General features: G+C 39.6%; 1 protein-coding gene across 3 annotated transcripts; it reads right to left on the bottom strand.

The window, feature by feature from the left end:
• LOC130913973 (AP-3 complex subunit sigma-1) lies at nt 1-10617 on the bottom strand. Of its 3 annotated transcripts, XM_057832978.1 has the most exons (7): nt 10286-10617; nt 7917-8008; nt 7724-7835; nt 6311-6382; nt 6053-6160; nt 4433-4474; nt 603-721 (listed from the first exon to the last, which is right to left on the bottom strand). In XM_057832978.1, exons 1-6 carry the CDS (start codon nt 10352-10354, stop codon nt 4439-4441), a joined length of 489 nt encoding a protein of 162 aa, XP_057688961.1. In that variant the 5' UTR covers nt 10355-10617; the 3' UTR covers nt 603-721; nt 4433-4438. The 3 variants fall into 3 exon arrangements, with proteins under 3 accessions (XP_057688959.1, XP_057688961.1, XP_057688960.1); XM_057832976.1 differs by lacking the exon at nt 4433-4474 and having other exon boundaries at nt 1-721; nt 10286-10616; XM_057832977.1 differs by lacking the exons at nt 603-721; nt 4433-4474 and adding an exon at nt 4481-5872.
• Nucleotides 10618-14257: the final 3640 nt, after the last annotated feature.

The raw sequence follows: 14257 nt of genomic DNA on the forward strand, positions 1-14257 counted from the left end.
TCAGTTTCAACCATTTATTATGTAGTAAAAGAAGGCGGGCAAAATGCATGCACATAATAAAATTAACAGAAAGCTATTTATTTAAACAGATACAAAATAGAAATCAAGATATATGATGCTAATTCTGTAAAACAGCATATCAGCAATGTCAAAATATTCCTCCATGTTTGATTTGGTTTCACGCACACTGCAAATAATCAGTTTTCCAATACTGAACTGACTCCGACTGGGCCCGTCGATCTGTCTGGAATGAATAACTTATCACATACTTCAATTACCGTCATCATTTCAATTCTTTCTTTTCAGAAAATAAGTAAACACTCAAGTTGATGAAATGACTTCAGTTGGACTCAGATGGATGTGATCTGTAGCAGCTGAACATCATGTGGGGAGTAGGAATGTACCGCGGACAAATAAATACTTCATTTTGAGAAAAAAAATTTAGGCAGACCTTTTTTTTTTTTTTTTTTAAATCACACAGTACTTCCATGATTCGAAGAAAACAAAAAGTTACTAAGACGTTTTGGTAAACAGATTGCATCAAGTTTAAACACTGGCAGACATCTCCAGGCAGCGAGTCATCTGCATGCCGCTATTTGAAGGACGGCAAATTTGGCACTTTGATGCTGATGTCGCCAATGTTGATGTTTCTGGGCATTTCCGGGAGGTTCATGTTCTTTACCGCTGATACGGCACGAGCGGGGGCTCCTGCAATACCAGCCTGCACACACACACACACACACACACGTGCGCACGAACAAGATTAAGATCACACAGCACATTAAAAAACAGTCACATTTAACGGTGGACACGAGGGACAAACATAACCACTACATAGTACTCGACGAGACTGTTGACACGATGCCAAAGCATTGGCGGCTACCATGACACAGTGTGCATTATGTACATTCGGATGCCATCATAGCGCAAATGCACATGCAATATGCGGTGCTATATTGGTACATCACAACCAGAGCTAATTCTGAATCCGCTGTGAGGTCATTCACTAGTTTGGACGGACTAGGGTGGGCTGTTGGTCAAGCAATGCTCCGAGTGAACCCACCGGACTCATTTGGGTTTAGAACAAATAAGACGAAACAAATGCAAGCAGAGAAGTCGGAGATGAATTTGGAAATGAAGACTGGAAAAGTACGGTAAGTTTTGAATGAAAATTAAAGGGGAGGAAAACAATACAAAACTACATTGGAGAGTATACCGCACCTCTTGTAATAGCTAAACCAAGAGGTGTTACTATTTTTCTGACACCTGCATTGTTTGTGGATGCAGGAACTAAAAGATTTTACAGGTAGGTACTGATGACATGGATAGATAGTTGTAAAACTGGCGCTCAACTAGACTGGAAGATCTGCTATGTGGACAGAGGAGGCAAGTAAGTCACTCTAACACAATGAGTCTCAAGTGGAACAATTTGGAATAGTGTTTCCCAACCGTAGAAAAATCACCACCAAAAAAATATGTAACAAATACATACTCGTGCCTTGAGACATTTGCACCGAGCTTAAATATGGAAATCGATTGTACCTAAAATGTATTGCACAAAATAGTGAACACAATTAAAATGCATTGAATTTAAAAATTGAATACTGCACAACCAAAGTGAATCCAAACAATAATACGTACCACAACTCAAGAGAGCCTACGCATTACACTTAGACATTGAGATTCACTGAGGAATAGCTTTATTTGGACTATCATTCTGTGCTGATGGCATGGATGCATGAGTGAAGTTGTATTATTTGGAGTAAATAATTTTTAAAAATAACCAAATTTCTCAAATTATTATTGATATTTTAATTACAAAAAAAAAAAAAAAGTTTAAATCAATACTCTGTAACTTTTCGGTTTGGTCTATTTTAGCGAAACTGGTGGACAAAAGCGGTAGTGTTTTGCCTTAAGGAAGACTGCGTTTCCACTGAGGACCAGTGCACACCCGAACAGTGTCGTAAAATCATCAATGAATCGAAAATCAATCTCCCGATGGCCTGCAGATGGATTAAACAACGTTTCTGTTTCCAGCAGCTGTGTAAAGGACGAATAGTAATAAGGTAATGAATCCAGTTGTGGCTAAACAATAGCATTTGACAGTTAGCAACCGTGTGGCTTAGTGTTCAGACAAGACTTTTTGTCTTTTGTTGCTCTGTAATCTTTGCATTATTCGCGCGAAAGCGTTTGCATCGACTTCCTTCTTTATAATGAACGTGGAAAGGGGGAAGTGACGTATGCTGTACAGCAGTCAGCATATTTGTAGTTTTTTTTAATTGTGCTGCCACCCTCCTCAAAATTAATTAGTGCTGGTGAAAGCGATACAGACCCTTGCCTTGTCACTTGCTACCACCAAAATTCATGTGGATAAACAGTACATGTCCGTGTTAGCTTCTGAAAATGTCAAGTCAACTGTCCCGTTTTTAAGCACCACCCACACGTCTGAACATCTGAGGACTCGGAAATCCTAACAATCAGAATGAAAGCACAACAACAAACGTCTTATTTTTAAAAATGCGAAGGGAAACAAAACGATTTTCTCTGCAAAACAGCATAAAGTAAATATTACAATGAATGTAAATAATGACAGACTTCAGTTTTCGAGCATGAATACCAGCAAATAGGGGAAGCATATAATGAATAATTAAAGAGAATAAAATCCTATTGAAATATAATTATCTGGCAGAGTCCTATACATAAGAATGTAGTACACTAGAGAAATTAAAGTTGGTGAAATTGTATAATTTTCCACAGCAGATCTGATGATCTCTCACGGAATCTCTCATGGAACATCGACAAGAGTGGTTGGGAATCACTGATTGATTTAAAAGCATCTCTATAAATTCACAATTGAGATTCATTGTGGTTAGAGAGCCCCCACCCATGTGAATCTTTTACGCCAGACAGACCCAAAAGTGACCAGTCAGTGGTGAACAAAGCTGTACATTCACTGCTTCGGATTCTGACATGTTAGGAATGTACATTCCAAAGCTCGGCTAACTTTTTCATGGATCGTTGGTCATACGTGTGCTCGGCACAGAGGCTCAATCAGTCATGTTTGCGGTCATAGCAACGACTGTATGGAGTGAATTGTACAATATTAAAAATTATATGATTATCTCAAGTGCTTGTCTTGAAATGCTGTGTTCTTCATCAGCCATGCATACCGCCCCTGGTTATGCCATAATAAGTCCATTTTGTTTCATCAATCCACAGAACCTTATTCCAAAATGAGGCTTGTTTATCCAAATGTGTTTTGGCATACCTCAAGCGACTGTTTGTAGCATTTGTGCTTCTTACGCATTACTCTACCATACAGCATCCGCTTGTGCAAACAATGCTAAATAGTTGACCGATGCACAGTCACATCATCCACAGCAAGAAGCAAGCATGTTACATGTCTTTGGAGCTGCTCCGTGGGTTTAATTGGACTCTTCTCACCATTCTTCACCTCTGCTTATCCGAGATTTTACAAGGCCTGTCACTCCGGACCTTAACTTGAAGTGTGTCAGTGATCTTTCATTTCCTTACTACTGTATGTTCCTCACAGTGGAAACTGACATCTGTGACAGCTTTTTGTATCATCCCCTAAACTTTAATGTTGAATAATCTTTTCTTGCAGATCATTCGACAGTTGTTTTAAGGCTCCCATGTTTCCACTTTTCAGAGATGATGCAAAGAGGAGGACAGTTTGCAATTTGCCACCTTAAATACCCTTTCTCGTTATTGGCTTCAACTGCGTATGTAGGTCATTAATTCATTCATTCATTTTCCGAGCCGCTTATCCTCACGAGGGTCACGGGGATGCTGGAGCCAATCCCACCTAACTATGGGCAGGAGGCGAGGTACAGTCAAAAAAAAATGGAGTTCTGAAATTTAGTACTAAATATTTTCTAATCAATGAAAACACAAGTACTATCTGTTTATCCTATAAATTTCATATCACGTCTCAAATATTACTGTGTTCAACTGGCATGTAATATATTTAACTGACATTTTTGTTCCAGTGATTTACAAAGGAAAATCTTCAAAAGTATCAGGGGTGCCCAAACTTTTGCATACCACTCAACTTAGAATTGGGTTGGGTTTTTTTTTTTTTATGCATTACCAAAATTATTATTCTCTATTATGCGTTTCATTTACAGGTGTGGTCTAGCTTAGTGAGTGATGTGTGAATGAGCAAATAAAAGTGCAGAGCTGCCTGTTGTCAGCTATTGGATGAAATGTTTGTGCCCTAGACGTAGACATTTTTGGGTCTGCCATGAAAGATTCCTGGTGCATGTTAGTGAAATTATTTGACTATTTTCATGGGGTGGGTTTATATGGAGGGACTTAAGGAGACGGAGGAGAAGAACGAGGCAAGGGAGGCAAGGAGGGGGAGTAAATTTCAGTTAGGGTTACAGTACTTGGTGGTAGGTTTTAGTAGTACCTGCGTCTACCTGTCCTGCCTGGTAGACTGAAAGATAAACGTCTGTAAAGAGAGAGAGAAGAATGGAAAGAACTAGACAGGGTCAGGAGGGAAAAGAGGAATGAGGAATGTTAAAGCAGGTTAAAGTAATTACAGTTTATCTGCACAGGGAGAAAAGTGAAAGGACCTATCATAGACCACCAACTTTGATCCAAAGTGTCCCGCCTAAACACAACGAGGCTTATGTAAGACCTGTGTGAAGCCAGTAATTTTTGACAGTCTCATTAAACGGATCATTCGTTACTGATAGCTGCCCAGGAACAGACGGTGTTATTTTAAATTAGCCTACAAGTGAGAGTGGTCTACGGTAGGTACCAAAGGGGAAAGACCAGAGCAGCTCTGATGAGCCTCTGCTTACAGAACAGTAATTGAAAAAAGAGAAATTGAGAGAGAAAAAAAACCTGTTGGATTACAAAACTCAAAACTGCAACCAAGGTTAAGACAATGTCTATATATTGGCACTGTCAAATTGGAGCACACAGCAGAAGTTAGCCAATTACAGAAGCCAACTACTCAGCAATGCCTCACTTTAGGTTATTGTGTCCAGTCAGCATTTTTTTATTCCCTACATGAAATTGTCTCTGGCTGTTCATCTGACAGTAATTCTCACTCTCAATTGATGTTAACGAAGAAGTATTACGGCCACACTGAAAAGAAAACCAAAACCCTTTAAAAACATAAGCTTAGGAAAATATGATAACCTTTTATGGGTTGCCTCATTTTTTTCCTCTCCTTCCTACTATTTCTTTGACTTTTATTTTTCCTTTTTTCAATAATAGGACTTGCTGTATTTTAGAACTTTTTTCTATATATTAAAAAAAAAAACAAGTTAATTTAAACTTCGTCTCGAAAGCAACAATACAGTATCTCGAAAATTCACAAAAAGTTCAAGTTCAAATCACAAGAAAAATTAGCAAAAAATGTGACTGTGTTTTAAAACTGAATATTCTTTAAAAATGAAAAATATAAAATATTTTTTGATGACTGAATACGAGAAAATATACAAATTAGCGCCTAATTTAAGACTAAGATTTCCTCTATCTTTAGGGATTTTTTTTCCTTTTCAGCCGCGCCTTAATAGTCCTTAGCGCTTTGTTAGCAGAAGCTGCAGGAAAAGCAAAGCAGCAGACATGTCCACTTACAGTCATTACAAAACACTAAAAAACTGGGGAAAAAAATATTATTCAAAATTCTTTTTATTATTATTTGCAACAAACACGCCAGGTTTCATTGTCCATCTAGCCATCTGTTATATCACCTGGGCAGGGAAAATATTTGGCAACAGGACCTACAATTTCATTTTTTGTGCTTCTCTATAATTAAAAAAAAGATGATTTAGAGACTCAATGATCATCTGGAGAGATGGGACCGTTTTGTCCGTATGAATGGCAGAGTGTTGATCTGTGTTCAAAGCAGTGTGGCAGCAAGAGAAAAGAAATAGAGCGCAGACACTCAGGATCATGTTGGGAGCATCACAAGGTCACTGTAGAGTTGCATGCAGGGTGCAGCATACACGCATGCCTGCATACTCTTTACCATACCTGGAAGAAGCACGAGACATATGGGCAGGTGCGCACTTACCTCAGACTTCTCCATCTTATTCTGGGCGTCCACCTGGGTGATTATCTCATTCATATTGGTCTCCAGCACCATCCCGCCCATCACCATCTCAGCCAGAATGTTGTGAACCTGAAAAAGGAGACAGTAAATTCGAGCATTATACCATTTCGAATTGGGACACAAACAGTCTAATTCGAAACATCTAATGATTTGTGTACCATGCCCCCTATCATGGCCTCAATGTAGTCTGAAAATGTGTGTCAAACATGGTTGTCTTACCTTGTCTACGTGAAAAATGAGGTCAAGTTCACAGACATTCTCAAAACATTTGTCCAGCGTTTCCACAAATACCTGAAATGGAAATATCACCGATTCAGAACAAAGAATCAAAGATGGCAAATTTTAAAGTTGAATTCATTCTTCAATTATGCACATAAATCAAAACACTCATATCTAAAATCATCTTTCCCCACTGGTTGCCATTAATATGTTAAAGACAACCCAAAAAGATCAACAACAACAAAATATTTATAATGTGTTTTTAATAAGAAAAACGGTACTCTTTGATATCGTACTTTTTGAAAACAAACATTAATCCTTTCACAGATTCATATTCATATCATTTGACAATATTTTGCAGCCGCCATTTGACATCCAATTGTAGCCTAGACATATTTGCCAAGGGCAATACAAAAATTATACAAAATTATTTTGAATAATATGAATTAATTAATTGAAGGGTACATGTTTGGAGGGGGGCAATTATTTAACGAGTAATAAATAAAAAAGAATGCAAATTTAAAAAAGCCGTGAGTAATACAAATATATAAATAATTCTATAAATAATTAAAATAAAATGTATTTTTCTAAAACGACTTATTGAAATAAATTAAAACTAATTGTGATAAATTGATAGAAGAATAAAGAACAAAATTCAACAAAGTGTGGCTCGTGGGTATTTTGCTCTGGGAATTTTTTCATCTCTGTTGAACTCATATTGTTCAACTGTTTGGCTGCCATTGACGGCAATGGACATCCAATTTATTTTAACTGCGAGTGGCTATCGCTTCCAGCCCCATCCAGTTATTAGATGTATTGCCATCAATACGTGTTTTCAATATCAATTTAGCTCTTTTACGAACTACCACAACACATACTCTGTGACCTGGGCTGACAGTGAATGAGTTAAGCTAATGATCAATTTTGAATAGCTGCCCACAAAGTGACCACTGTCCCAGAAAGGATGAATGAGAAATGGATTTTTTTTCCCCTCGCCTACAGGAAATTAACTTTTTTTTTTTTAAATTTAGCCATCAGAAGCCTTCACCGTGAGCTCCCCGCTGGTGGTTGACCAACTACCGATTGAGAAACAGCTGGATTGGATATTTTACAGGGACCACATTTGAAATGTACATATTATAATAGTATTATTATACATTCAATCATTGCAGTCAAAATAGTGATCATGACTAAAATCCTATTAATTTTGCAGCTCTAACCTTCACGTTTTGCTTCAATCCAAAGGGCATTGTGCAGCTCCTGTGCTCGTTGTTTTTTTAAATGCAATGTGCAATTCTTTTCGTTTTACATTAAGTATGACAGTGAACTTGTGACAGTGAAGTGGCAGGAGAAAAAAAACCCAAGTTCAGTCATTTGTATCTGAATATGCCACTGTATGTTTGTATTTTGTACCTGTATTAAATCTAAAATTCCTAGTTCACTCTCTGAGGAGTCCACGCAGAACACAAAGTACAACGTGGCATAGTGTCTGTAGATCAGCTTGTAGTCAGATCCCCCAATCAACCTGAAACATTGCACAAACGGAAGACCATCATTTAACAACTTTCCACTCTGGTTACTGCTATGGGACCTGCAGGCCACTTACATTCCACCTTCAAGGAAATTGCAGACATTCTCATCTCTTTTGGACACTAAGTGGAATGTTTCCCTGATGATCTGTTGCTCTGTGTCTTCAGTCTGTATAGGCAACGGGAAAACAAAAAGGTATTATCACATTACTTGCCTGCTCCCATGGAAGGGCTTTTTATTACGGTTAACACACGATTTCATTTATCTTCTTTATGTCATTTAAAACAAACCGGGCTGCAAAGCGGAGTCCTCGGCTGCTGTTTGCTTTTGTCATATTAAATCAAATGCTACCGCCCTGGGGTTACACAGGCCAAGATTTCAAGCTCATGTAAAAGCTACTCCGCGGATGTAAGCTTTGTCATCTTATCAGTTGAGGATCCTTATTTTGGAGCTAGCAGCATCACAACCGCACAGATTGATCTCGGCCATCTTGACTCACTTTTATTCACAGAACACTCACACAAGTCGTGAATTCATCAACTATGTAAAGTCATGGTTGAAACTTGGAAGGTATACTCACAAGTCTTGGCGCCTGTGAGTGACTCAGATTTGTGCGTACACCTTCCAAGTAGGCATGTGCTGGTATGATATTCTGACTGTATGATAACCTTAAGCCAAAATATCACGGTTTCACGGTATTGCAATTACAGCTCTAATATGTGTTACTCTGGAATAAAAAAACATTAGCAAATTGGAACATAAATAACATTTAGCATTTAATTTAACATTAAAGTTATTTTTTTTATTCAACACACAAATATTCTAAATATAATTTAAATAAGTGCAGTCCTTTAGGTGAGCTTAAACCCAGAGCCACAGCTCAACATCATTACCATCAGAAAAAAAATTATTGAATTATTTTCCATAAAAAGCACGTGTGAATGACTTGCATCATGTTTACATTATACACACTCTCTTTCTCAACACAGTTTCAAGAGAGAAAAAAACACATGTTTTACCACCGCTAGATACACTAAACATGCTGAAGTAAACTCAGGTAGCTGGTAGGAAATGTTTATGACAATGTTTACTGACCTTTAATTTTGTATAAATGCGAAATCATATTGGAGGTATTGCTGCTCGGCAGCCACCCTCCGCAAACATGTTTTACATGTCGGTTAGCCCGCTTCTAAGCTGCGGCCGTCTGTAACTTTTCTGTAGCCGAAGTATTCCCATACCAGCGATTTAGTTTTCTTCAAGGGGGGAAAAAAGTTCAGGAGTTTCACCTCCTCCAGCCATCGTGTAACTGACACTGAGCAACAACCAGTGGGGGAGTGTTGAGCCTTACAGCTGCAAGCGAAGGATTTCTACATGCATTTTTGGGACATAAAAAATCGCTAGTACCTTAGGGACGGTGTGACAGAATTTTTTTGCGGTTTTTAAACCTTGACGTTTTCATACCACGGTAATCGGCACATGTCTACTTCCAAGTGACAACCGGGACTTTACATACGAGGTGAATTCATCCTTTGCGTGAGTATTCTGTTAATAACCAAACGAAACAATGAGCCTGACTTGATCTACCTACTAAAGGAAAGTTACACTTCTATGTTATATCTTGCAAGTGTCAGCATGGATTTTAATTAAATATTTGTTTATTTACTGTAAAACTGAGCTGCATCTAAGGGTTCAAAGAGCTGCCGGTTGCCGACTGCTGATCTAGACTAACTCAGTGTTGGAAACCTAACCTTGAATCTTTTTCCAGTGCAAACTTGAAAATGTGCATTTTGCCCAGAGTACTTATGCTTACTCTGTATACTGTATACATGTTTCTAAGCAACGCTCTGCTTCCAATTCCCTTGCATTATTAATCAGAACTGAGGAAAAAAGGAAAATGTAGAGATCATGTGACAGAGATACTCAAGCCATACCAATCTACACATAGGATTACACTTTTTAAAAAAAAGCCTTGTCCCAAATACACAACTCATTTCACTATTCGCATAAACGTGTAATGCCCTCTGCAGTTGAGTAATTGAATGCATTCAGTCGGATGTTCTATAGCAGGGGTCACAAACATCAACACCTGTAGCCTTGATATAATCACATCTTAAGTTTTATTAATTAGTTGATTGCCTTACGACAGTTTTTTTCTGCCCATTTCCTGTCACACCAATGTCACTTCAAAAAAAGGAGCTGAAGGCCACGAGTGCCTCACAAGGGCGTCATTCGGGTCATGTGATGCAAATAGTCAACAGTGAGAACACACACGTTCAATAATTTACATGCTTCGAATTGTTATCCAAATTACAAAAGGGTTGCAATAACAGTAAACAATTTTTTTCTGAATTACTATTTTCTCTGAGTGGGCTTCTCAGACAAGATATGCAAATCGATCATCATTTAAAAGTAATTAAAGTGATTCTTCTAAAAATGCTTACTTACGTAATGCTCGTAGAACTTGGACAGCCTCGGCTTGCCGTGGTTGTTGAATATTAAAATGGCTTTTATCATGATTGTTGCTGAGTGGGGGGAGGAGGAGGAGGCGTCGGGCGGGCGGGGCGGACCGGGCCAGGATCAGAAAAGGATCAGCCCGTGTGTGACTCCCGTGAACCCAAACGCGACCGAGGGATTGACGGCCAAATCCCGTCTCGATTTAAGGTTAATGCGGAGATCGCAGCTTCTCGACACGCCGCTACTGCTCCATCGTCTTTTTCCGGATTTGCTCGTCCACGTCAATGAAACTGCTCCTCCCGCGCCCCTCCTCTAACAGCTCACTACGGCGACAGAAAAGATCCAAATGTACGCTAGCCGTTCCGTCCAAATATTTCATTGTAAAAAATAATAATAATAATAAAATAGAAAGCCGCAAGATAGCTTATTATAAAATAAATACAAGTCGCATAAAATTTGCTTATAAAATACCGGCGAATATTGAATTACGCATGCGTTTTAGTTGTTCACTCTAGGCGTCCGCAAAGACACAACTTGGTCTGAAATGTACGTCACTACAACGCCATGTTGGCTGTGGCAAACGAGCGCTCTGTTAGATACTTAAAAAAATAAATGTGACCTACTTCACGCTGCTTTTTTTTTCTTTCTAATTCATCTCATGTGAGTGTCATGTCAAAATCATGTCATTTAAAATTCCTTTAAAAAAAAAAAAGAAAAAAAAAAAAAGTAGTTTTCCGTGTTCTAAAAGTAGTAGGAACAAGTCATTATTGTCAACATTATTGGGAAGGAGATGCAAATCATGGCATGCCATTTAAATTTGTGTTGTGTTCAAGACCACAGTCACAATATCAAAGATCAAAATATCTGAGAACTGAAGGGAATAGGTACCGTTTTTGCACACACCATATGATTGTTTGCTTTAGTCTAACACATTCATCTAACTACAGTTTAGGCAGACTTCACTCCATGCCCTTGAACACAGTAAATTGAATCACCTTATCGGGGCTCCTGAGGAGGAAATGGAAAAATGGTACCGTTTCTCGTAGGCACCGTCTAACTGTTTGCATTACTCGAACACACGTAATATAATTAATCAGGGAATAGTATCAGTCCTCATATTTACTGTAGGACTGAACTTCTCTAAACACACCTAATATAAAATAAATAGCACACCATAGTTTAATGAAAAGCAGAATAGATACACAACGCCATCTTATCATAGAAGCCCAACATGTGCGTCACGAGCAAGATTGACGCACCAAACTCTTGCAATCAGTTCTGCAAGGACAAAGAGCAAGTAGAGCCAGCCCGGATAACAAAGTTGATAGCGGGCGCTTGGGACATCAAGACGTCGGTCGCTGTGGCAACAACGTCCCATCCACAGACGAACCTAACCGCCCAAAACCGGCCACAGAGGGATGGTCCCGAAACAACACGCAGCCACACCTTCGGCCCAGCCTACTCCACCACGGACTTAAAAAACACTGGACACTGAGATAACACAGATTTTGCTGCTCGGAGACTTTTCTATGTAGCCTTGTTTTGGATTTAACATTGTTCCTCCGTCGTCTGTTTTTGCCTTGTTTTTTGACCATTGTCGACGAATAAATTGTCAACCTGCTTTCGGTGAGTCTTCTTCAAACTTTTGGAACATGGAGTCAGTACAAAGGGTTAACATAAGAGGTGAACGCGCGGAATATCCGCCTTCCTGGTTGGCGCACGGAAGAGTTAAGCAGCGGAGCACCACTTCGTTCGGCTGTTGCCGTTTTCCGTGCGGCTTGGCCGGGGGGGCTAATTCCAACAGAATAGACTCCCAAGACAAAGGCATTTGAGAGTTGTGAATGAAACAAAACCAAGACCATACAAATGACCATAGTATAAATAACATGTATTAACTTTGAATTTTATTAACACAAGAAATTAAGGTAACTGTTGTTTTACCAAGTGAAGAAGGAACAATAGCATCAAATAGATGCTGATTTCACTGGGGCATTATTATTTGATCACCAAGAAATTATTATTAAAAATTATTAAATTAAAATTAGGATTCATCCAATATTTTCATGCTGCTGTGATTTTTTTTTTTCCCCAGGAAGCCAAACATAAAAAATTAAGCGGCGGAAATCCTCAACACGATGAAAAAAGTGTTGCAAGTCAGTCGCCACCCAGTTTCCCAAAATCAACAGAGAGTGGGTCGAGTCATATGATGACCCAAGTGATGCAGTGTCCAGCGATGACGACTGAAGAGATCCTATGAGGCCTGCCAGATGCTGAATTTCTTCCGTCTGCTACATCAGATGACGACTTAGGAGAAATAAACGTAGCAAATTTTGATGACATGAAATCATAAACTAGTCATATATACTGTCCACATTTTTAAAAGAAAAATGTAGTTACCTTCATATTTTAATAATGATTTATATTTGTATTGAGAACAGTTAATGCTACAGAACAGAGTCAATACATATTTCCCACTGCCATTATCATTTTTCAATGTTGCGCTAGTCCGTTGCTATCCTAACTTTGTGTTGCTTTGTTATGACCCTGTGGGTCAATTGTTCTTTTACTGCTTTTTCCACTGTGTGTGTGCGTGAGTTTGGTGGCTAATTGAATGAATTAGGTGCAGGTGCTGCTGATTCAACCACTCCTGATTGGTGACCCCTCATTGGCCAAGGTGTGGACTTCCTGGCCTATTTAAGAAGCCTGCCACCAGCACTCGTCCTCCTCGCCAGCCAGACCAGCATTCAGAAACGCCAGTTCGCGTGTGTTCGGTTTTCGGTGATTCCTGCTTCGTTTACTCTGTGCTGTTCTGTGTTTGCTGGCCTTTCTGGGTGAGGGTTGGTCGGGAGGAGCTCGCCCCAGTCTTAAAGTGATTTGGGGGCTCGTCCGTTGCTTTTTTATCGTCGTTCGTCGCCTTTCCTGGTGAGTGTCTTTGGTTGTTTTCTGCCTCGTTGGCTGCTTTTGGTTGGCAGTTTTTTCTTTTTGGTGGTGGCGACTATGGAATTTAATGTAGAGGATTTTGTTATCAATCCGACCGTACAGGTACTTGAGAAATGTAGAAAGGACGATCTTGTTTTAATTGCACACGCTTTTGAGGTGATTGTGCCTCCTAACATCAGGAAACCTGAACTACGTGAGCTCCTGTTCAATGTGTTAAATGACAGGGGTTTGTTTGGTGAGCCAGCCCCGACAGAGGGGCCAGGTGCTGTGCCTGGTGTTCCCCCACTCCGTACCTCCCCAAGTCAGGCTGCTATGTCGGCCGAGGAGCTGAGGATAACGCTTCGCATAAAAGAGGTTGAGGTGAGACGCAAGGAGTTGGAGGTGGAAGCCATGCATCTTCGGGTGAAAGCTCTGGAGCTAGAGCGGGGTGCGGCTCCTACAGCCAGCCCCTCAACCCCACAGTCACCGCTCACAGGTATGCCTCATGAAGGGTTTGATGTTAGCCGGCACATCGCATTAGTTCCACCTTTCAGAGAGTCTGAAGTGGACTCTTACTTTAATGTGTTCGAACGTGTTGCAGCTACATTGAATTGGCCAAAAAAAGTGTGGCCCTTATTGCTTCAATGTAGATTAGTTGGAAAAGCCCAGGAAGTGTGCACCTCGCTGTCTTTAGAAGACGGCCTAAATTACGATGTTGTGAAAGCCACTGTCCTTCGCGCGTATGAGTTAGTGCCAGAGGCATATAGGCAAAAATTTAGAAAATGTGGAAAAACTGCCACCCAAACTTAGAGTTTGCGAGGGAGAAAACTGCTTTATTTGACAGATGGTGCCAAGCTAGCAAGATTAAGAATTTCGACAATTTACGTGAGTTAATATTGATGGAAGAATTTAAAAATTGTCTTCCTGAGAGAATAGTCGTTTATTTAAATGAACAGAAAACCACCTGCCTTACTGACGCCGCGGTACTGGCAGATGAGTTCGCATTGACACACAAACATGTGTCCTCACCAATAACCCATCGGG

This window comes from Corythoichthys intestinalis, chromosome 3, assembly GCF_030265065.1.
Source record: "Corythoichthys intestinalis isolate RoL2023-P3 chromosome 3, ASM3026506v1, whole genome shotgun sequence".
NCBI lineage: Eukaryota > Metazoa > Chordata > Actinopteri > Syngnathiformes > Syngnathidae > Corythoichthys > Corythoichthys intestinalis.